Source organism: Hesperophylax consimilis, chromosome 28 (genome assembly GCF_061612785.1).
Source record: "Hesperophylax consimilis isolate HC1 chromosome 28, BYU_Hcon_1.0, whole genome shotgun sequence".
NCBI classification, from domain to species: Eukaryota; Metazoa; Arthropoda; class Insecta; order Trichoptera; family Limnephilidae; genus Hesperophylax; species Hesperophylax consimilis.
Genome location: NC_142863.1, coordinates 11,922,420 through 11,948,389, shown reverse-complemented (window position 1 = coordinate 11,948,389; position 25,970 = coordinate 11,922,420). Strand labels below are relative to the sequence as shown.

Below are 25,970 nucleotides of genomic sequence, written 5' to 3'. Positions count from 1 at the left end.
TACGAAATGTCATGACTTTCTATGTCACTCTTTTCACGTATTTTTTTATTATAAAAGATAATCGAATAGATCCCACTAATCCCGCCAGATTTCTAAATCTATCCCGCAATCCCGAAGTATTTAAAATTGGTGCGAGTTTTCCAAAAATTGAGTGCCAGCCCGTTCAGCCCCTTATATACGAAAAGATAATATTCAAGCTGAACGCTTTTTTGTGACTCGAAGTCGGTGTAGGCAATCACGTAGAATAGGAGAGATTTAAAAAAATATATATTTTTTCTCGGGGTGGAATTTGTTTCCAGCTTATATTTAACAAGGGGGACTATTTTGTGAAGCGAGTTAAGGAAAGAGCTGTAGTGGTACGGATTAGATAAGGGAAGAAAGACAGATATCAGTAGCTCGCTCTAAATACAGGGTTTTCCAATAAGAGGTGTTATTTCGATATTCAATCGTAAAAGATCAATGGTTTCGTTGCTTGTGTGGCACGTAGCGCCGTCTTGTTGAAAGTAAACGTTGTCCAGATCAATACCATCCATTTCCGGCCATAAAAAATCATTAATCATCTCTCGAAAGCGCAATCCATTCACCGTAACTGTTGCTCCAGCCTCATTTTCGAAAAAGTAAGGTCCAATGACTCCACCGGACCATAAACTGCACCAAACAGTCACACGTTGAGAAAAGAGAGGTTTTTAAACAATAACTCTTGGGTTTTCCGAGCCTATTTTGCTTGTTGACGAAGCCACCGAGGTAGAAATGGGCCTTATCACTCAAGATGATTTGCATTTGATTCACTCAAGTCAATTTAATAATTTCAATGAGTTGTTGAAGCGTGTATTGTTTCATTTTTATTAATGACGTAGTTTCTACTTGTCAAATGTTAAAAAATGTCAGTTTTAAACGTAACATCTACCGAAATAGCGTACTATTCAAAATAACACCTCTTATTGGAAAACCCTGTATGTGAGTTTTCACGAAACAACGACCCGATCTAAAGAAACCTGTACCAACTAAGTCAGGATTGTTGTCCTCTTGCAATTAAAAGATTAATTTCATTACTTAATTCTATATTTTTACACTGTCGCATTGTCGCATTAACAGTACTAACCTACAAAATTACACTGTTTATACTTACATAATGTTACAATTACTAAATAAAATCCAAAAAGTCGAACTAGGCCTTTTTGACGTCGTCCGTTGTCGAGGGGATAAAGCTCTCGATTAGCAAGCCGAAGGTCGCGGACTCAAATCCCGAATATAATTATAAAATATTTAATAAAATTTCACAAATAATATAATATACAGTATACTTGCGACACGTTCCAGAGTGGAAGATACTCTGAGTATCGCCCTGGTGTAAGACCACCATTCAGAATTAAAACATTGCTTGAAATGGCTTTAGCCGTTTTTGGTAACCCGATCTGAATAGTCAGGTATTCCCCACCTTCCTTTTACCATCTCCTTCCCTTACCCACTATCCTTCAGCCACACAAGATACTCCAGTTGGAGGTGCCGTATATACATAAAATATAAAAAGAGGCCAATGTAAAAACCCAACATAAAAGATATTAAATAAATTCGTATTTTTTTATTACACACTATGAAAATTTCAAGATAATAATACAACAGTGCAGATCTGTGAAAAATCATGGGATATTATTATTTTACTTACTAGGTACCTTCCTACTACATCGCTTCTCTAAATTGTACTTCAAACAATTAGTTCTAATTTGATTTCAAAGCAAATTTGAGTTCGTTGAACGTTAATAATTTTACGCAGGAATAACGTGGGAATGTATAAATGTGGGAATTTCGACCTTGTTTGAGTTAAAAGTAAAACAAATCAGTTACATTGGTTATTAACATATATTTTTTTAATAATACGTAGTTTCACAACGTCATTGTGTTAATTTGGCAAATTTCACTATACCCATTTTCAAATGACTTCACTCCGGGCAAGATTGACAGATAATAGAAGCAGCAGGTGATTTTTTCATATCTTCTTAATTTATTGAGTTTCATCGCTTTTCTAAGATGGCCACTATTTCCTCAACACTTTTCCCGCGAGTTTCCGGAATGAAGATACAGATGAACACTAGTCCAAAGGCACAGACGGCCGCGAAGAAGAAAAATACAGAGTGATCTCCGAAAGCCTGAAAATTAATTTGTGTAAACAATATTTAATAAAATGTGTGCTATTTTTTTATTTGTGTTTTAAATTATACAATTATTGGCCATTAAAAAATGATTTATTTACCATTTTAAGGGCAACTTTGGCAACGATTTACGAGTTAATTACCATTATTAAAAATATATATGTTTTGTTATATGTTAAATAAACAATGTTAAGTACTAAAAAAGCATTTTCCTGGGGTTAAATTTGATTTACAAAAGATAGATTTACTTTGAAACACAAATTTGACGTGTGTAAATTTAATATTTCGACACAAAAAACTTTTACTTTGTATTCCATTATATTTAAGTTGTAGGTTAGACAAGAGTTTTTTTTAATTATTATTCATTTTTATACAAAAAATTCAAAGTTACTTATAAAATCATAAAAATGTACCTTTTAATGGCCTATAACTATAGTTTATAATTAAAAAAAAAAAACAATGTACAATTAATAAAAAACCTTAAGATATCGCCAATTAAATCGAGACCTTCTGTAGCCAGACAGATATGTTAAATCTTATCTTTTACAGAAAGAAACTCAACATTGAAAAAGTTTGACCATCTTCAAAATACAAGACAAAATATGTAAATATGTCCAGGAAAACACTTATATTTGTTAATTTATTCAGTGCTCACACCCTATTCAATCAAAATGGCTTATATGTGTCGGACATGTAAAATAAAAACAATACTGTAATATGAATGTTTTACATAAAATAATATTACCTCAACAGCCACTCCAAAGAATTGCAATAATATGAACGATGTGCTCCAGGTGGTTAAAGCGATGAATACCCCTGCAACGCCACGAGTCTGAAAAGAGGACAGAAATTTACTTTACTGCATAAATGGTTTTGTCTTTTGATTTGAATTTTAGGAATACCAGAAGGCTGCTTATTACAACTATTTTTCAATCACTAAACAGAATATCCTAAGTGTTTTAATCACAAGCATCAAATTGGCTAAAAGTTACCTGCACAAAACAACACAAGTTGAAAAAACAAATCAAATTTTAGTCTCTGACAAGTGGTTTTGGAATACCACAAGGTACAGCATTGGGGCCATTACATTTTATCATGAATGTTAGTGGTGCTTTTGAACAAAACCTCAGTGGAAGCGTTATTTCATATTCTGACGTCATATAAATGACATAGTATCGGTGTCGGGACTGGAATATTGTAAACGCAAATGCAAATAATGATATGCAAATCCAAAAGTACTAGCACTATTAAAACTGGCTTTCAATAAATGAAAAAACTATTATGTTTACTTTAATGTATACCTACATTCCCCAACACACCCTTTCCGATCCCTTTATCTCTGGTTGAAGAGATAGTACCGGTAGTCAGTACATTTTTAACCATACAACGAGTTACAAGTGACAAGCTTAACGCAGCGTGAGGGGAAGCAAACCGAATAATCTGTGAAGTTTTAGTGTACAAGAACAAGAGTTTAGGGAACAAGATGATATCCATCATAAGAAAGGCCCATTAAATATTCCACCCAGCTGTATTAATTCACTCCTTTTCGTTCCTAAATATCCTTGGGGTAGTATATATATACTACACATCTGCCCTCATGATGGACACTGTAATGCTGTCCGAAACATTAGCTAAAAAAGGACACTATTTTATTATGCCGTTGTATTATGCTTATTTTTGTAACAATATTACAATTTCAAATAAAAAACAAAAATAAAATAGTTACCTCATCAGTGAACAACTCCATGCCGGTGACGTAGATGACAGATCCGAGGCCGATGTAGTAGAAAAATACACCGACTGATAAAGCTACTGCGGGAATTGTGCCCAGTAGAGATCCAGGTTCTGATATGTCCAGTCCCTGAGTCTGGAGGTACTGGAAGGTTCCTAGAACTGCCAAAGCAGTGGCCAGAAATACAGCAGATATTCCGAGTAGTAACTGGAAGAGAATTATTTTTTTAAATTTGAAGATGTAGCTAATTTGGCACTCGTTGATTGCAACCTTGAAACTCCCATTGTTAAGTCAGTGGAGCTCGGTCGATCCTCTCATTGGGTCTATCGTTTTAACAGCAATATCAAACCCAGTTCCGGATCCAGGTGTGGAGGGGTTCTCACAACAGTCTACAGCAAAATGTCTTCAAAAGTACTTAAAAACAAACATTTTGATGTCGAAAAAATTTTCATTACGATAAATGGTAAAATTTAAAAAAATGCATAGTTGGTTGCATGGACATTGATCCCTCTGCTAATATCTTTACATATATGAATCAGTAAGAATATTGAAATCAGTGTACGCGCAAGAGCTCGTTCACGATAAAGACACAGTGTTATAATATAATATACTATCAATCTATGATATGAAGAAGTGCAAATACATATTCTCTAAAGCAGTGCTTTGCAATGCGTGTGCCGCCTATGTAAAATAAGAAAAAAATATGGAATAATTTGTCCAAAAAATAATATTAGACCGAAACCGGGAAAAGTTCTGCTAAAAAACTTTGGTGTGCCGGGTGTAAGAAAAGGTTGAAAAGCACTACTCTAGAGCCTAGGCACACAGCGGTTCGTCTTAAAAACATACGAGTTTTCGGATTAATCCAAAAATTCTCTGACATCTGACACAGTTGGAATTTTTTTCTAAAAATAACAATGTTATAAGGACCTTTACTATCACATTTCACCTTTTTATCACCTTTCTTGGAATCTTATCGGCAATGATCGGAGGAACCATTCCTCCAGCTACCATCAGGGATCCATACAGGATGGTGCCTTCAGTTGGGGTCAGTCCTCCACCAGACCGGCTGAGGATGCTGCCTGCGTAGGAGTGAATAGCGAACAAGCCGCAGAAAGTCTGCACAGTGAACATCACGATGGCGTATGTGATACCTCGTCTCGCTGCAGGGTCCTTGACTTTTGAAATAAATTAACATTTACAATTATTTAAGTTTTTATTAATGGCCAATCATACCACTTACATATACATTAAAAAATCTTCACCACAATTATGTTCGTCAATGCATAAATCCATTGGAAAGAATGAAAAACAGAAGAAAAGTGAAAATCTAGCAAAAAGATTGTAAACCGAAAGCAAGTGTAGGAAAGTTGGTGGAGATCAAAGTAGAATGCTTAGGTTATTCGGGCTGTTACGATTTATCACAGAGTTTCCCCCGAAAAATTAATGGAAGGGAAAATTCTTCTACGATGTGTTATGTGGTTTGCGTTTGTCCACATTCACAGTTCAGAGTCGAGAACCCTGGCAGTTTAACTGTTGACAGTTAGTAGTTCACAAGGTTTTTCACGTTCGAGGTCTACATCTGAGCTCGTCTCCTTTTACAAGAGAGTGTTGTGACTAAAGCGGGCGGTTAGCAATGATTTTATAGCATGAATCAATGAAACTTGAGTGGTTGATGAGGATTCTGAAACAAGACGAAGGGAAAGAAAGAAATGAATTTTGAAAACTTACAGAATTTCCTAATAGTAGCTGGCTTCGCGGCTCCAGCTTGTTCTTTCTTCAATCTGTCAAACGCATCCTGAGCGTATGATCCTTTGGATCCCAGGAGCCACTGCAGAACTCGCAAAGCCTCCTGCAATACACCACAACCCTCCATCCATATTGAAATCAATAAATCAACGAACAATACAAATTAAAGTAGGGCATAGGAATATAGAAGAGAAATAAAAATATTAAGATATAATTAAAATCATCAATACAATTATTTATTAGTGAACACATCTTATATATAATGCATAAATATGACGATCGGTCAATTGTTGACATTTTGGTGCGAATGGTTTTTTAAATTTTTTTTAATTGGAACTTGTACCGTTTTAACAAGTCTACTGCAAGATTCTATATGATAATTTTTCTGTATGAAAAATCTGTTGTGAAAGTTTGACATCACACATCTATGTCGGAACCGCACAAAAACATCTGTTGTGTAAGGTTGACATCACACATATATGTCGGAACCGCACACAAAACATCTGTTGTGTAAGGTTGAGATCACACATTTGGTATGTCGGAACTGCACACAAATAAGCAGAATGTTGATGTTTTGTAAATTTTCACTTATGAAGTTCCTTAAAACATTGGAATTTTTTAACAAAGTTCACACATCTTCTATGCTTGTTCAGCTAAATCATTAATTTAAAGAGTATTGCTTGAATGCGTTTGTGCACACTGATAATCTAAAAAAAATATAAAAAACGTTTTTCGAACTGTATGTTATTTTTGAAGAAAATTTCCATTCATATGCTGAACGGAAATTGAACTGAGTTGAAAAATGAATTATATGAAATTCCTCTCTGAAAAAAAATCTCTGAAAATTATAAACACAACACCTGGTTCTGCTATTTAACATGCTATTTGTATAAACGTTTTTGCGTTTCTTTAAATACCACTTAACTCAGATATGAAGAGATTTTTTGCTCTATTTTAAGCAGTTGCTAACCCCCATCAATTACAATAATTATTTTTAATTAGCGCACTCCCCCTGTAATTCATATTTTACATATCTCCGTTTCAAACCATCTTCAGTAATCTTCTTTTTCTTTTAGAACCCTTATAATACGCTTTACATGTCTCAGATAATAAGCGTTCCCTCGGGGGTACCTCAAGGCTCCCATTTAGGAACCCTGTTCTATACTTAGTACTTCAATAACATCAAACATGTCATCATCAAATATTCAAATGCATAAGTTCAGTAGATGATTGTAAAAAATATAAGAAGACATTTATAAAATCAAGAAAATTGCACAAAAATCAATTATTTCTAAATGTAATGCGATAACGTTTTCTCGTAAAAATCATTGAATCATCCATGTTTACCACCTGAACCACATTCCTCTTCAAAGAGTTGACAAAATCAGAAAATTGATAATTGAAAATCGAGAAACCTTGGAGAATTACTTGACTCTAAATTGTTATTTAATGAACATGTTGAACACATATTGGAAAAAGCCTAAAAACAAATGTGTTTCATTTAAACAAAAATACAAAATCATTTAATAAACCTTTTACCCTTGAACTACTATATATGACATACGTAAGATCGCATCTCAAATTTGCATGTGTCATTTTCAATCCTCAATACCAAATTTATAGTAATCAAATTGTAAATATTTAAAAAAACATGAAACATACCAGTCGTATCGCTTTGAAAATCATCAATGCAACTCACTTTTTGCAAACGAAGATTTTTTTGACATACTGTTAAATAAGACAGTGAGTCAATAAGGCAGTTTACGGTCTATATAAGTCGTCAACTATCTTATTGACTCACCAGTTCTATTAGAAAATATTGCATTTCGTTGCCCTGAACGCAATGCCAGACAAAAATATCTTATTTTACAAACAACAATTTAAATCAAAATACGCCCAAAACTCTTTAATCAGACGTATCTGCAAAACTTACAATTCCCTAAGAGATCATCTATCCTTTTCATGATTTTTTCATTCATTTATACCTTTAAATATCTAATTTCTTATTATAAGCAATAATTAGTCGCCTAAAATATCAATGCAAAATGAAAATATCTTTCGAGTAAAAATAGATGCCTAAAAATATATTTTCGAATATATAAAGATATAAAGAATATTTTTAAATATATAAAGAAGTTAGTATTTTAGTAGGTAACCTTGTCATTCCCGTGCAATACCAGATGAGCGGGTGACTCTGGCATGAACCACCAGGCGGGCAGAAATAGTAGTGAGACACAGAAGTAGATCACCACCACGTGGGAGTATGGAACCCACGCACCCAGCATGTAGGCACACAAGATGCCCAGCGCATAGAGCATGGCCAGTAGACCACCTGGAAATCATTAAGCGGTTCTGTAATAATGCCACTTAACTTTAACGGCCTTCTGCTAAATATATTATACAACCGCTTAAATTCACAAAATGGTTTTCAGCTATGTTGTTTTTTAACATTAACTATCTTTAAATTAAGGACACATTAAGTATGAAGGAAGCGTTGCATGCGTTAGGGTGAACGGTGGTTTTAAGAGGTGGTTTGATATCACAAAAGGTGTTAAACAAGGCTGTGTAATGTCACCGTGATTATTCAATCAATAAATGGATAATTGTATGCAAGAATTGCAAGAGGTGGGATTGGGCGCGAATTTGAGCAATTTGAAAGTATATTGCCTGTTGTACGCTGATGATGCGGTGCTAATTGCTAACAGTATGGAAGATTTACAGTCTCTCGTGTCTAGGATGAACGAAGTATATAAGAGGAATGAGTTAATTATGAATGAAAGTAAGTTTAAAGTAATGGTGTTTGAAAGGAAAACAGTGTGCAATATAGTTGTGAATGAGGAATACTTGGAGCAGGTGGATGAGTTTGTTTATTTAGGAAAAATGTTAACGAGAGATGGGAAGGCTGACAGAGATATTGAACGAAGGGTAAATGCAGGTAACTCCATTAATGGAGGACTTAACGCAGTTGGCGCTAACTAAAAAAAATTCTAAAGAAGTGAATCTACCAGTCCACAATGGAGTACTGGTATCTACCCTGATGTATGGCAATGAGACATGAAACTTGCTTAGGAAGGATGAAAGTAGACTGAATGCTTTAGAATTGAAAATTAAGTAAATACCTAATGAAGATTTGAGGCGGGGCTCAGCAACCTCGTTGTTGTAAATGGAGACAATTGTGATGCTACCAGCGGCTCCAATACCGGCAAAGAATCTGGCCACTAACACACACCAAAGACTCTGCGCAGCGAACATGAAGGACCAATTTACCTACAAGCAATAACATAATATGTTATAGAATATATCTGAAACGATTTACACATCCCTTTTGACTCGTAGATTTATGGTTTCGAGAACATTTAAGAGATGACCTGTAGAATCGAGCCATGGGTATAGGGAATACCTTAGAACGTACGCGGATAAACGAACAGTGATGTTCCCGACGTCTGTGACACTTGGATCAATCCAACGCATTGGTGATCATCCTCTGCTTCTTAGACTGTATATGACTGTAGCGAGTACTTACTGTAAATAACTGTTTCATTAACTACCCTCAGTATTCTCTCAACTTTGGCTATACTAACAGCTAGCCTCACTGCCGCTTGCTCATAGCTCTGGCTATTTAGATATTTGCCCGGTTCCTGGTAAATAAAAAAAGAAGGACCTGCAAGACAAAAAATGACACAAAAAAAATGCTAAGAATATGGAGTGACAGAGAAAGAACAAAGACTACCAAGATGAGACTCGTCTGCGCGTTGCTGATGTTTATTATATTTGATGCCAAATATGTATAAAGAAAGCGGATAGACACTCTCGAAACGTGGTGATGGAGAAAAATGCTCAGGACTCCATGGACAGCCAGAAGCACAAATATGTCCATTCTGGAAGAACAATGCTTCTATAATAAGCTTTCAACTGAGAAGCAGAGGACTAGCTTCCGGTACGTCGGTGTCCTTGGATTCCGCGCAGCGCAGAACCACGAGGGGTGTAAAAGTTTTGTTCACCATGAAAATTGTAGTAGGAATCACCATCCCCAACAATGAGGAACCGACTTCGGAAGAATGCTATAGTTATTTAGTGAAATGAGTTCATATTTTTGATATACATCAAACGCCTTTACTTATGCTTATCATTGTATCTTCCTTCAACAAAATCTTACCACGAAAGCCGATGCGACGAGATAAGCTGCAAACTTACGACCCCTGGCATCGGCCAATAGTCCGTGCAGGGGAGAGGACACCAACGCACCTAAGCAGAGAGCGCCTCCCACCCACCCTAAAATCACAATGTATTTAATTAACAACAGCGCCGAAAAGGCTTATATATTCTTATAATAAACCTGCAGGATGAAGGAAAAGAAGGATGTCGAAGATTGAGTGGCTGGATGGTGTGGAAGTGGGGGCGTCGCCAGCTTCCTACCTGGGGAGGACTGGGAGGGCGGCAGCTTAAAACTAGTAGATACAGTTAAATATGACCAAAGGGGAGATGGTTAAATTATCTCAATGGTAGATTAAACCCCCTGCAAGGCTGACTGCTGTTTAAATATTACAATTTGAGGTCTTACTCAGAGTTTTAAAAACAAACAAAAATAAAGTAGATTTAATAATGTTAAAATAGAGAAGTAACTACCGGAATTAGCTTGGGACACGGGGCCTTCTAGTAAGATCCCTCCCTGTAACTGAGGAACTGCCGCAGAACTCCATCCTATGGTATTGCCGTACAAGAAAGCCAATAGACTACCTGCAAATAGGGTGAAACATGTACATTTACAAAATTATTGAAAAGATATGAATAATATTTAAACATGTGAGGAAGCTTTGTAGATGCACGCACAGATGGCAGTGCATAGAGCTTGCGGGGAAGTCCGCAAGATGAAGCCAGTGACCAGTTGTCGCCAGAGCCAGTGCAAAGGCTCTCAGAGAATCTCACCGTGGCAGATTCCAATTAGCCAGCTTCTAGTTAGGTCGACTATCGAGTCATCTTTATAATACGCGGAGTATTAATAAATCCCTGATTAATATAAAGAACCAATTATTTATAAAACTCCTTCCACGACGAGTTGGAGAACTGTTTGTGCGAACACAACAAAATAAAAAGACGTAAACTGGTGGTACTTCCCGTCTCCTGGTGACAAGATTACAAGGACGGGAAGGTAGGGAATAATTATAGGAAAATAACAATGCCCGAATACCATTTTTTAGCTTTTTTTTAGTTCAGCGGTGCAAGATGATTCGCTTTTTACATCCATTAGCATCTTATTAAATATTGAACGCACAAAGTAAACGAATGTTCGTTTGCCGTATTTATTAGTAATTTTTGGAAAGAAAATAACTTAACTTTACTAAATTTTGTGTTGTGTGTGTGATCTACTTTTTCTTTATATATGGAATCCGACATTAAGTTTTGGCATACAATTTTAAACCATAATATCCATCCAACAGGTAATATATTAACAGTCACATATAATAATAATAGAAATAGAAAATTCTTACACGTAAATGCTGCCTGGTATTGATGGAAAACGGAAGCATTTTGGCTTTCAACTTTTGACTTGGTATACATAGCGCAAAATTACAGCACCCCAAACAACTCATCGAAAACTACTGATCTTCTGAAGATAATGCCGTTATTTCTTACTAGAATCTGTTATCTTAAAGAATTATTTAACGACATATTTCTACAACCACTTAACCAGATGACATTGAGAAACATTTACACAGAGACAAGTTAGAGATTTCACGAGATTATAAAGATAATGAAAATTCGCGTGGCAACAAAAGATGCTGCAAAAATCTGTACCAGAATCATCAAATACGTTTCACTAAACTACATTTTGCTATCTGGTAGTATTTATTCAAAGAAGTTACAAAATAAAAATATTGAAAACAAAAATTTCAAGTGTGGAGATTTGGAATTCTTTGCAAGGGTGAAGCTTAATGAACAATTACAAGAGAAAAAGACAAATACATAGATAGTTTTGAAATGTGGTGCGGATAAACGAAGACAGAAGTGTAAGGAGAAAACAATGATAGTTTTGAAATGTGGAGCGGATAAACAAAGAAAGAAGTGCAAGGAAAATACAAAGATAAATTTGAAATGTGGAGCGGATAAACAAAGAAAGAAGTGCAAGGAAAATACGTAGATAGTTTTGAAATGTGGAGCGGATAAACAAAGAAAAAAGTGTATGGAGAATACAAAAAATATAGTTTTGTTAAGAAAAGTCAGGGACTCTACCAGAAATCCAAAGGAAGACATCGTGCTATCGAGTATATAAAAAATCATCCCGTAAAAAAACCTAAGTTTTTTCACTATTATCTATCTATTTTCATCATAGTTGTGCCGCGGTTCAATGAAAACATCATCAATTGTAACAAGAAGGAACTCCAGTTATTTTTTATCAATAATGACCGTCTAACTTAAATACCAGTACCTAAAATTTTTTTTGTGTTATATTGAGTTTTAATAGATAAAATTATTTTCATAGTTTAAATTTTTTGGGTCTCTCGAAAACGCACCAAATCTATGCTTTGTCGAAGAAAATGGTATGACGCCATCTAATCAAACTGCCCAATAAGAACATGGCGTGACGCCATCTAATCAAACTGACCAATAAGAAAATGGTGTGACGCCATCTCATCAAACTGACCAATAAGAAAATGTTTTGACGCCATCTCATCAAACTGACCAATAAGAACATGGTGTGACGACATCTAATCAAACTGACCAATAAGAAAATGGTGTGACGCCATCTAATCAAATTAACCAATAAGAAAATGGTGTGACGCCATCTAATCAAACTGACCAATAAGAACATGGTGTGACGCCATCTGATCAAACTGACCAATAAGAAAATGGTGTGAAGCCATCTGATCAAACTGACCAATAAGAACATGGTGTGACGCCATCTGATCAAACTGACCAATAAGAAAATGGTGTGACGCCATCTAATCAAACTGCCCAATAAGAACATGGCGTGACGCCATCTAATCAAACTGACCAATAAGAAAATGGTGTGACGCCATCTCATCAAACTGACCAATAAGAAAATGTTTTGACGCCATCTCATCAAACTGACCAATAAGAACATGGTGTGACGACATCTAATCAAACTGACCAATAAGAAAATGGTGTGACGCCATCTAATCAAATTAACCAATAAGAAAATGGTGTGACGCCATCTAATCAAACTGACCAATAAGAACATGGTGTGACGCCATCTGATCAAACTGACCAATAAGAAAATGGTGTGAAGCCATCTGATCAAACTGACCAATAAGAACATGGTGTGACGCCATCTGATCAAACTGACCAATAAGAACATGGTGTGACGCCATCTGATCAAACTGACCAATAAGAAAATGGTGTGACGCCATCTAATCAAACTGACCAATAAGAACATGGTGTGAGGCCATCTGATCAAACTGACCAATAAGAAAATGGTGTGAAGTCATCTGATCAAACTGACCAATAAGAACATGGTGTGACGCTATCTGATCAAACTGACCAATAAGAAAATGGTGTGACGCCATCTGATCAAACTGACCTATAAGAACATGGTGTGACGACATCTAATCAAACTGACCAATAAGAAAATGGTGTGACGCCATCTAATCAAATTAACCAATAAGAAAATGGTGTGACGCCATCTAATCAAACTGACCAATAAGAACATGGTGTGACGCCATCTGATCAAACTGACCAATAAGAAAATGGTGTGAAGCCATCTGATCAAACTGACCAATAAGAACATGGTGTGACGCCATCTGATCAAACTGACCAATAAGAAAATGGTGTGACGCCATCTAATCAAACTGACCAATAAGAACATGGTGTGACGCCATCTGATCAAACTGACCAATAAGAAAATGGTGTGCCGCCATCTAATCAAACTAACATTGCATTCTGAGCAAGTACAATAGTTTAATTTAGGAGATCCAATAATTTTTTGCTAAATTTATACTACCTTTATTGTACTTGTAAGTTTGATTACACTTTGGTGTTTCAACTGAATATTTTCTTTTAAATTTTCCATAAAAATCTATAAAACTTTTCCTTTGTGGTACCAATGCGATATAAGTAGTGTGGGACCTAATTTTGTATAAGAATTATTATAATCAACAATGATATCAATAACATATATTATTACGTAATAAGATAACCATATAAATATTATTACGTTATGATGCCGCTCAACTAACCTCAAAACTATCATTAATTGTGTAAAAAATAAATTTGCTATACGCGCCTAAATGATATTTTAATTCCGTCAACACTTTGAAACGATGACAGTTAAATATTTTAAATACACACATGAAATGTTCAAAACACAAAACCAGAGTGGAATGTGATTCGTTACCTGTGATTTCAGCATCATCAGATCCAGTCGTACCAACCGAACAGTATGTTTTAACGTGGTGATGTTTTATACACTTTTAAATGAAGATTTAAAAATTCTACTTATATTGATATTTTTATAAAACTTACATATTCAGAATCAGTGTTTGTTTATATTTAGTTCACAAAATGTTTCCATATTAACATTTTGAGGAATAATATTTATGGTAAATGTACATATATATATATATAACTAATCGTTCGGGTGGATATGAACATATTTTTTTAGCTAAAATATTTTTCACTGGAGTTCTTTATTGTGAAAAAACATCTCTTTACCGAGATTTTGCAAGCCTTCTCAGACTCCTTGAGACCAAATCATTTCCCCTCTCTGTTACTCAGTTACAGCCACACAATAAACGTTTTTCTTTGAACAAGATCCTAAGAACATAAAATATACATAAATATAATTCTTTGTTTATCTTTTGTTCACATTAACCTCTCTTCTTTTTTTACTGCATTATGCATGAGAACCGAATATTTTGAATGTATCTTTAAACATATATCATAAATTCCTTCCATCACAAAATGAGTTGCAAGTTTCATAGTTCATCGGGATTGTTATGTTGTAGCAAAAAATAAAATATTAAAAAAATACTCCCATCTCTGATATTTCTTCGAAACAATAAATTATCCAAGAATCTCACCTTTTTCATGTTCTCCTGAAATGAACGATTTTTGCCCTACTTTACAACTTGTGTTCAGAGATGTCAGGGGAAGTCTTAATTCAATATTTTTACTTTATATTCAACATTATTTTTTTATTTTCGTACAATATTTTTTTTTCATTTCAAAGCTATCCAGTAATGTTGGCCTCACTGGGTGGCTTACTGGGTTGAGGTAATCAGTAATCAGTAATCATAAATTATTATATTATATTAGTAGTACATTTTTTTATACGAAGCAGACACTTTGTGATGTGAAATTATAATTAAATATAATAATTTCGTTTGTCTGTAAGAGTAAATAGTTTACTGTAATTGATTTGTGATGAGTTAAATATAGGGGCCATGATTTTTTTGCTGGCTTTATTGATTGGTGGATGAATCATTCTCTGTATTTCGCGATTGATTGGTGATTTGATTGGTTGCTAGCTATGTTGATTGATGGATGGATCATTCTCTGTATGCTGCGATTGATTGGTGACTTGATTGGTTGCTGGACACATTGATTGGTAGATTGATCATTCTCTGTATGCTGCGATTGATTGGTGACTTGATTGGTTGCTGGACGCATTGATTGGTAGATTGATCATTCTCTGTATTCTGCGATTTATTGGTTACTGGCCATATTGATTGATGGATGGATCATTCTCTGTATGCTGCGATTGATTGGTGACTTGATTGGTTGCTGGACGCATTGATTGGTAGATTGATCATTCTCTGTATTCTGCGATTTATTGGTTGCTGGCCATATTGATTGATGGATGGATCATTCTCTGTATGCTGCGATTGATTGGTGACTTGATTGGTTGCTGGACGCATTGATTGGTAGATTGATCATTCTCTGTATTCTGCGATTTATTGGTTGCTGGCCATATTGATTGATGGATGGATCATTCTCTGTATGCTGCGATTGATTGGCGACTTGATTGGTTGCTGGCCACATTGATTGGTAAATTGATCATTCTTTGTATGCTGCGATTGATTTTATGACTAGATTGTTTACTGGCCATATTGTTGGATGCGATTGATTGGTGACTTGATTGTTTGATGGTCATATTGTCTGTATGCTGCGGTTGATTGTTTCACAGCAAGTAGATATCTCCTGGATATTTATTATCAAAGCAAACCAGAACTCTCCAAAAGCTCTCTTCCACTGTTCCGTCATCGTGGTAATTGTTGCATTTATCTACAGCTGACATGAACTTGGCTGGGTCGGTTTTCGGTGACAACATCTTGAGTCCCATTTGTTTGTTAATGCCTACGAGAAAAACAAAATTTTAATTTCACAGAAATGTCTCATTTCAAATCATTTTATCGTGAAATTAGTCATAGTTAAAATTTGAGAGGCGGTATGGATACTGCCTCTTGGATAACCAATACCTCTGCCATATGTCACCCCAAATGGTTCGCTACGTTTGGCGACTTAGCAGGAATGAGTGATGGACATAGGCCTCGAGGGAAACGATTTTCCTCAGGGCCTCCTGTGTGGATCTAATGTAAAAAAGGAACTGTTGTTTCATATCATGCGCAAAAGTGGATATTTTTCACACATACAGCCATACTAATAAACGTGTTAAAAATTGTACACAACTAATACACAATCATTTTCAGAACATAGATGGCTGTTTATCAGGTGTGTAAAATTTAAAACACGTTTATTGGTTAGGTCCATTAAATTTATAATCGTAGGGTATTATGCTTCGACATAGCGAAATCTTGACTTATTACCTCGGCGTAGGTTAGTACAACGAGCTTAAGACTGGCTTTACTACACCACCAACGCTGAACAGTGCTTAAGAACGTAGTTAGAAAACATGTATTGTTTTCCAAGCGCGATGAAAACGAACGCAAGAGGCTCATTTTACTAATTTCCGTACATATGAAATCATATATACCATCCCAACCTTCCTCTTACATATATCCCTACGTTTCGTGTCTGTTTAGCTTGACAACTTACCCTAATTAGGGATGCAATCGTCCCACTTGCGATCATTAATTCATTTATGAATGTGAATACCGTACAAGAGTCCCAACTGCTCTCAACTATCTGGAGCGAGTACACAGAGAAAAAGAAGTACGGCTTTTTAAAAATCTAGATACCGTTAAAAATGTGACTGCATGACCATTTCTTAGTAAAAAAATTATCATTCAAAATATATATGAGCACGTGTTCACGCAGGTATCCCTGATCGAACAAATATAATGGACGAGAATTGTTATTTTTAAGAACTCGTATTCCGAATTCGTCATAACATATACGTGCTTTACTGATAGTTTGTTACGAAATTTGTGAAGTCATTCCTTATAGTCCTCCACTTCCGTTTTAGGCTGGCCGCATACATACGTTTTTCGTATTCGATTTCCGAATTCGTTTTCCGTATTCGGACATCCGAATGCACGGAATCAGTAGAAAATACATTAACTGCCGCACACGTTCGTTTTAGTTCCGAACGGAACAAATTCCTTACGCACGTTCCGAATGCGAGCCGGCGCGTTCGGAGAAACCGAATGGAAAAAACCTAATGACGTCATGTGGAACGCAGCTATTGCATACAGTTTGTTTGTGCCGACGCAAACGTACGGAAATTTCCGTTCATAATTCAGTGTTGCCAACGGATCTTGACCTAATATCGCCGTTTCTCATACATAAGGTAGCGTAAAGTAGCCGAATTTGCTGTTAGGTGGGACATGTTTAAAATTGATGTTTTTACGTGAAAATAAAAATTTCGTGGGGGGGGGGAGGGGTGGCTAGAGAATTTCGGGACATGTTTAAAATTGATGTTTTTGAAGTAGCTTAATTGGCGACCAGTCGCCTTTTAGATTTTTTCGGCGCCGATACTCGCTCTGAGTAGCCTAAATGGCGATATATCGCCCTTGTTGGCAACACTGGTACTGACGTTTATACATTCCGAATGAAGAAAAACGAACGTTTGCGCTAGTCTCATGGAATTCCGAATACGGAAAACGAATTCGGAAATCGAATACGGAAAACGTATGTATGCGGCCAGCCTTAAACAGGAAAACGAATAATTTGACAAAATTTTTAAATAATTAATCAGTAAGTTTTCACCGTGTAAGACCATGGTATTTCAAATTAGAGTATGTTGTAAAGCTGAAAGGTGAGGTGAGGGAAGAACATGACGAAGAGGAAGTTCCTGGCTCTTCAGATCGGGTCACCAAATACGACTAAAGCATTCAAGCAACGTTTTGATTCTGAAAGGTGTGTAAATTCAACAATAACTTTGAGTGTACATTTAAAACTTTGCAGCAAAGACGAGCAGTAGCTGACCCAATATTTATAAACAGAATTTTAAACTTTTTTTGTATTTCTTTGGCATTCACTATGTAACAATTTCTAGAAATTTTTTGTTTTTAATGAGTTTTTATTATTCACAATGTACATTTGTTACGTATAAATTTTAATGACACGGACGTGTCGAAACCGGTCGCTAATTTTATTAAAAAAAAAAAAATTATACGTAACAAATGTATATTGTGAATAATAAGAATTTTAAACAATGGCATTGACTGTACGGAACTTTCTGTCCATTATTAACTTTAACATCCCTTTGAGACGTACACGACATATAGTGCTATTCGACACGTTTACCTATAAAACAAAGGCAGAATCTAATTCGCCAATTAACCGAGCTCTTCATACTCTAAATAATATTTGTCGTAACTCTAACATTGACATTTTTTCGGATTCACTGCCCAAATTCAAACGTGGCATCATGTCAATAATTTAAACTGTTCAATGCGCATACACACACACACACACACGCACACAAACACTCACACATACATTACACACGTCACACACACCTATGTACTACACACGTCACCTGGTAATAAGAAATAAACATACAACTCAGCAGACATTACAAGGAAACATATCATAGGTACCCAACATGAAGTATGTTATTCCTGTATATTGTTTCATCTCTATAAATCATGTACTGTTTGTTTCTATAATATAAAATAAAAAAATCTCATCAAGGCGGTACTGAGATATTTTTGATCGGTATCTTATAGAAAAAAAATATAGTTACCATCAGGTGATGTAAGGCCAAGGTTTTTGTACACGCAGTAGGCGTATTTTTGGATCTTAGGGTCTGCGTTGGACAGGTCCCCGTTCCGCAACTTGAGCACATCTGCGGGATTTGCAAGGCTGATCTGCTGACACATGATTCTCACGTGCTGCATTGCTGTTTGCTAGACATAAAAAACAAATACAGAAAGGTAATACACAAAACAGGTAAAGGGGAACAAATATGTCAGATTAAGCACAGATGAAAGCGATTTTCTACAGATTCCGTTGCACTCTTTTATTGTATAAATATAAAATGAGCGTTCGTGACGTTTATTCATTTTAATTCTAACTTACCATCATGCCGTTTCCCGCAGTGGTAGGCAGAGAGGACAGACTACCAGACATCTCGGTCTTGGCACACACTCCTTACCTCATTCACATTTATACATACTCTTCTATTATCCTGACTCTTGACATGGCCCGACTCAAGTATCTGGTTCACTTGATCGTTCTACGTCTTCCTCGAGCGTTCCCGACTCCTTCTATCATTCACATTTGCGACATGCATCGTCGCGATTCGCTCTACATGCCCAAACCTTTCATAAGAGGAAGCTACAAGCCAAAAAAGTTTATATTCTTGGCATACCTCATATTGTAGGTAATAGTCATTAAAATCGCTTGAAAAACGGAGTCTAGAAACGTTCGATTTGAAGCATAAAACTGTTTTTTATTTATTTTGTAAATAATTTTATAAGAAAACAAAAAGGTAATCAAGTGAAACTGTCATAGATAATCTTAACTATAATAATAGTTTATTTAATTATAATAGTTTCCTTTACGCGTTCATACATTTCTATTGAAAAAAAAAATTTGTAGTAGTTTACATTTATATTTTTTATTGAGTAATTAATTTTTTTATTTGTTTTCTACTCGAGCAAAACGATAGGAAAACTTTCAATTTATCTAAAGCATATTTTTTGTTATTCATAATGTACACCAATTTGTTATAAATATTAATAAAAAAAATAGTGATTTAGCAGTAAGCTTCGCCTCATTACGCTTAGCATATTTTGCGAATCTCCATATTTCTCACACGATCACACATGGCACGAAAAAGAATCCGGTTTTTTTTACCAAAAACTTCTCTCTTTCAAATTTGATTCATGGATCCCTTTCCACTCATAAAAGCAGCTTGCGAATCTCATATTTTATCCTTTGTTTCCATTCCTACCCTTTTAGTCAATATTATTACAAATAGCATGACAACTAAACTCGCAAACTAATAGCCCTGTGATTCCCACATTGCGTTATAAAACATTAATATTACAAGAATTTAAATAATAACAAAAAAATAGTCACGCGAAGCTGCCATCAGGCAGCTTGTCTGCAGGTAGTACAATTTTTCTTTAACATAACACAATCACAAATAATAATAAGCAATAATTAGTCACCTGACATATCAATACAAATTGAAAATATCTCCCGAGTAAAAATAAATGCCGCCAACGGGAATTGAACACGTGCCTTCTGATGTCCTGTCAGGTACTCTGAAACCACTGAGCTATGTCGGCTTATTTCCAATTTTCCAACCCCCCAAATGATTCAATATGTACTAGTACCTTAATCAACAATTACTGCTCATTATATTTTTCCACCTGTAAACAACCAACTTTATTTTTGTAGGAAAGGCTTTGTTAGTGCTAAATTTCTCACTAGATGGCGTCGAGACATATTATATCTTCATTTATCGGTGAAATATAGATATTTTCAATTTGAGGGGAGATATTTTCAATTTGTATTGATATTTCAGGCGACTAATTATTTGTTATCCTTTATGCTATGGATAAAACCTTGTCTTATAAACATTAGTTTATCATTAAAAAATAATACCACAATCATTTTGTTGGAAAATTTAATTTCACGTCAATGTCTATGTAATGCATTTGTAAAAGCTGTGTACGCGTGACAGCTGTTTCGCTTTCCGAAGACATTTTAGAAATATAAAAAAAACTTGACAAAATTAAAAATCTCCCACTAACTACATTATAAACCGAATATGTGCAATGATGGAGGACCTCACGACGCCTGGGAGGAACTTTATGCATTTGTCATCTCAGCCACAATGTGATGAAGGTTCAGCGAGGAAAATGCATTAGATTAAATAAATCAAATCGTAAGTGTGAATAATTAAGGATATATTGATTATTACCTGGCTCAAGACCATCAAACTGCTAACAATTAATATCTGAAGTACAGCTGCCTCCATTTTGTTGTGTCGAGTTCTGCAAACGAAACTGTTTTGTAAAATAATAACCACTTGTTTTATATAGGTATATTTATTATTTGCTCGCCAGACGAAATACATAGACTTATTTAGGTGCAGATGTGCCCGTAGAGTTCGAAGAAAGATATGATTTCAACTAAAAAGATGTCGGCACGCAATCAGAGTTGGTATTCAATCAATTAAGTAAATCTGATAGTATTATTACGCCAACGTCTGGACGGTTTCGGCAATCTGATTGGTCAAATTCCAATCTTATATTTCGGGTAAATTCCTAGAAAATGTCAATTCCTCCTTTACCAGCCGCTGGAGTAGTTTCCCTATTGGCCGACAGAGCGCACCTCTGGCGGCATAATAGCGAATTATAGTGTTTCATTTGAAATAATCCATAACAAATACCTACGTACAATTTAATTTATTCAAACAACGGTTATTCTTTAGGTAACAACAACCGTTTTAATACGCATTTAAAAAGAAAACAAGCATTTGATTCAACTTAATGACAATAAACAACAACTCTTTGCATTTACTATTTAATAATAATTTCGCACCATTTTGACAGAATACTGATATGAAGTTTGCGCATTTGTAGGAAGTGTAGGCACTGCCAACCCAATAAAAAACGTGAAACACAATCGGAAACTAGAAACGCTTCAATGATTGTAAAATTAGCCAACAAATCTCTAATCTGACATGTGCATATATGTATAATAAAATGATAGGTTAGGTTAGGTTAGGTTGGGTTATTATAGGTTAACTGTTGTTAGTATCACTTAAACTAGGCGAAGCCCAACCAAGTGCCCGGGTTTTTAACTGCTAGTTGATGAATATTATGTCAATTCATAATCTTTTTTCTTTTGATCTTTTGTTAGAAGTTTATTCCCTCGCTTCTTTGACATCATTATCTCTAAAAATCTAGTGCATGAGAAGGTAGGGCTCGTATTTGAAATAAAATAATACTTTTTAGTACTTACTTGCCTTTATTTATAACTAGGTAATTGATAGAGAAAATATTTCAATGCTCACCAGGTCACACAGTAGTTCCGCAATTTGCTGATCGACTAATATCTGAGAGGATGGTTTGGGGAGACCCTTTGACCTGTCAAACTGGTTTCTTTTGACAGGAAGTGGTTTTTAAGAGAAAGACCATTCGTCCATCACTTCTGGACACACTGATCCCTGGATTTCTACCCAGCCCTCATATTCTTTAACTTCATCTCCTTCTTTCTTTAAAGAGACCCTCCACATAGCATCCCAAAATATGAAAAATGCCATGAGATAAGTTATTTTGTTCAGGGCCTCCTGTGTGGGGTTAATCCAAAAAATGCTGTCATTGAAGTTTTCCCATTTTCATTTGTATTCAAATATGGGTACAATAATGATAACAAAACAGCAGATGGTTGATTGTATATTTTAACAATGATGATTTCATATCTCTAAAACCTTTGTATGAACAATTGTTTCTCCAATAAGTGTAATAAGTAAATCTTAAAACTAAATCCTATTGTTATTTTTTGAAAAAAACGACAAATTTTTGTTTTTATTATTGACCTAGAATGAGAGGAATAACACATTGGACAGGAACCTTGTGGCATTTCATATATTAAATCAATTCATTTTATTGTTCATCAATTCAGAATAGAAACGTTGTTTTAAATCAAGGATGGTGAACTATTTGCCTTCAAGGGCCATTTCGATCATTGTGTATCATTCGCAGGCCGGACATACGAAAACTCGTAACCAGAGATGTGCTTTATTTCAAATAAATCCATTTCAAATGGAAATGCAAAATGCAAAATGGGTAATCACCATTTTGCATTTTAAATGCTTTTCTAAAAACCATTTTGCATTTTGCATTTTAAATGCTTTTCTCAATGCATTTTCCATTTTAAATGCTTTTTTTGCAACATTCTTCCTACTATCTCCACTCATCTTTTTTCATAAGCCCCAAATATCAGTCGGTCCTAAACTTCGCTATGAGAGATAATTTTCATTTGTCAAGTTGCTCCCTGGTAGGAGCCCTGGAAATTGAGTGATACCATTACAAAAAATACTGATTCAAATGCTGAACATGGGGCCATGACGCTGTAATATTAAATGTAAGATTTCTATGTTTTTACGTTGGCAACATTAGTCCCGCGCAAATTTTTTGTGCGGTTTCATAATCTGTAGTCGTGGTGTTTTTTGGATTTACCATCGTGTAATATGTTTGTTCTACATTGATTTCCATTATTAAATGACAAAATAGTTTAAAAATTCTATAATTACCTTTTTTAATTGTTTGACCTGAGAAACCATTTAGCATTTTCAATGCATTTTGAAAATAGGTATTTTGCATTTTGCATTTGAAATGCTTTTCTAAAAACCATTTTGCATTTTGCATTTTCAAATGGAAAAGTTTTGACCCATTTCCATTTTGCATTTCAAATGGTTTTGGGTACCAATTTTGCACATCTCTGCTCGTAACTATGTATATATCCTGTACATATGTACACATTCGTACGTATTATATAATATACCTTCAGCCTCACAACATACCCGGATTGAGGATGCCATAGTCTCACTGGCTCCAGATAATTGTGGGCAGTTCGGCCTCTTGGGCGGTATTCATATAAAAAAAATGCACGTAAATCATGTAGGTATATGTATTTAGGTACAAATCTGTATATAAAGACACATCAAAATTATTGTGAGTATTTGTAAATATTTGTGTACATATTATATTTTATGCATTTGTGTATGTATATATTTGACGACCTCCGTGGTTGAGGGGTAAGGCTTTTAACTAGCAAGCTAGTGGTCGCGGGTTCGAATCCCGGCGTGCGTAAGAACATTTTATTTGATTAATTTGTGTTATTTTACAATTTACTCAGTTAAAATAATAAAACGTTAATTTGCGGTAAGTTCCTGAGTGGAAGATACTCTCAGTGTCGTCTTGGTGTTAGATTACCATTTAGAATTGATACGTTGCTTTAAATGGCTTTGGATGTGCTTGGTGACAATATCTGAATATCCAGGTAAGCCTCATTTTCTTCTTTCATATTCTTCCCCTCCCCTTCATAATTGGGGACGCCATAGTCTCACTTGGTCCAGACGATAGGGAGCAGTTAGGACTCTTGTGCGGTATGACATTAAGTGTATATACATATGTATCGATTGCTCGGTATTAAACATAAACTAGCCCGATATATAAATAACGATATGTGTATCAAAAGATTCGCTAAAAAGAGCTATTCCCAGTTGAACTCCTAAGTCGACTCCTAAGTCGAAAATCATGTTTGAAAATATCCAAATATTTAGATGTACCCAGTTTTATTCAAATCTATTTCGAATTGTTTCCATTTAAAACTGAATTTTTTGTGAAAACTGTTGAAAGTTGACATTTTTGCATGTATATTTAGACATGCGCAAAAACAAAATATTAATTACCTAAAATCAACAGATTTGGACTTGTTTCAAAGCCATATTTGTATATTGATGTGAATATTTTTTGACTATTCGTGGATTTGTGTGGACATTTGCAGATGTTTGGGGATCTATATATGGGGATCTTTGTAAATATTTGTGGATATTTGGGGATATTTGGTGATTATTGGGATGTGTATATTTTTCCGACATTCGTGGATTTGTGTGGATATTTAAGCATATTTGGGGATATGTGGGTATTTTTTGGATATTTGTAGATTTTTGTGTATAGCTGTGGATATTTGGGGTATTTGTGGATAGTTTAGGAATTGGGACATTTGTAGATGTTTGCGGATATATCCCTATATTTGGGTATGTTTGTGGATATTCGGAGATGTTTATGTATATGTCATACCAAATATTTCAGAAAAAAAACCCCTATTGGGCACTCAATAGTCTCAATAGCCTTTATAACTGGCAGTTGTTACTTTTGTGCGATGTTCACAAAAAAATATTCGTTTTCTTTTCCTTACTTTACCACAGAAGAGATACACCTATAGAAGTGTGTTATGGGCTTGCCCGTTTGCCTGACAAAGCTCAAATTTCCCTTACTTCTGGTTAAAATGATCAATCTATTTAAAATTTCTAAAATCTTAGGAATCGATAAGGTTTTATGTTTTTTTGCTAAATTATTTATATTGTAAAATGCGTGGGTGAGAACCAGAGATGTCAAACCTTAAAAAATGACTTAGACATGTATTGGCGATTGAATACTAATTTTTTGTCAGGGCCAAATAGGGGCTTGAAAAAATACTTTCTATGATTTACAACATTTGCAGTAATTTTCTGAAAATGTTTGCCATCTCTGTTCAACAACTGTCTTTGGATGATTAAAAACTTTTGGGTATCGTTTTAATAAATTTATTTTCTCTTGGACACATACTTACAATTTATCAAACTTTAATGCATTATTCTAGGCATAATAATTATATGATCATTTAAATTACATTACACATTTTAAAATTTTACAGTTTAAATTACACATGTATTTTAATAGTTGCAAGAATTAGGTACACAGAATAGAGAAAAACACAATAAATGCGATGTGGGCGTGTTTTGTGTACCAAAAGTCTGACCAATTGGGCCTGAAATTTTCAACACAAAATTGTGAATGTTTCATCATCATCATCAAGAAATTAAAATAGTATAGCTATATACGATGTTAGGCAATTAAGAGAGACAGAGATAATGCTAAAAGGGATAGAACCAAAAGGTACTATCACAGTTGCGACATTTGTATGAAATTTAATCTACATGGAAAGCATTTCTAGTGTATTTTATCTATTGATTTTAAATGTCCTAAATGTCCTTTCAAAAAACAAAACAAACATTATGCATGTATTTATTTTTGGAATAACTTAAATACACTCCCCCGCAATGCGAGGGTCCTGGGTTCAAGTCCCAGATGCAACCGCACACTTTTTTTCCGATTTTTCTGTTGGTAATTTTCGTTCAAGAATTGCTAATATTGCCTTCAATAATTAAATATTACAATATGAGGTTATGT

At 34.9% G+C, this 25,970-nt stretch overlaps 2 protein-coding genes across 2 annotated transcripts; both read right to left on the bottom strand.

The window, feature by feature from the left end:
- Positions 1-1,860: 1,860 nt before the first annotated feature.
- On the bottom strand, positions 1,861-15,309 carry LOC149410174 (facilitated trehalose transporter Tret1-like). The gene is made up of 10 exons (XM_089648957.1): positions 15,303-15,309; positions 10,255-10,365; positions 9,785-9,900; positions 8,748-8,895; positions 7,785-7,960; positions 5,611-5,731; positions 4,840-5,057; positions 3,877-4,089; positions 2,896-2,982; positions 1,861-2,147 (listed from the first exon to the last, which is right to left on the bottom strand). The coding sequence occupies exons 1-10, from the start codon at positions 15,307-15,309 to the stop codon at positions 2,013-2,015; spliced, it is 1,332 nt and encodes a 443-aa protein (XP_089505083.1). The 3' UTR covers positions 1,861-2,012.
- LOC149410173 (uncharacterized) lies at positions 14,878-21,024 on the bottom strand. Its single transcript, XM_089648586.1, has 3 exons — positions 20,927-21,024; positions 18,737-18,899; positions 14,878-15,942 (listed from the first exon to the last, which is right to left on the bottom strand). The coding sequence occupies exons 1-3, from the start codon at positions 20,981-20,983 to the stop codon at positions 15,767-15,769; spliced, it is 396 nt and encodes a 131-aa protein (XP_089504712.1). The 5' UTR covers positions 20,984-21,024; the 3' UTR covers positions 14,878-15,766.
- Between the last annotated feature and the right edge of the window lie 4,946 nt (positions 21,025-25,970).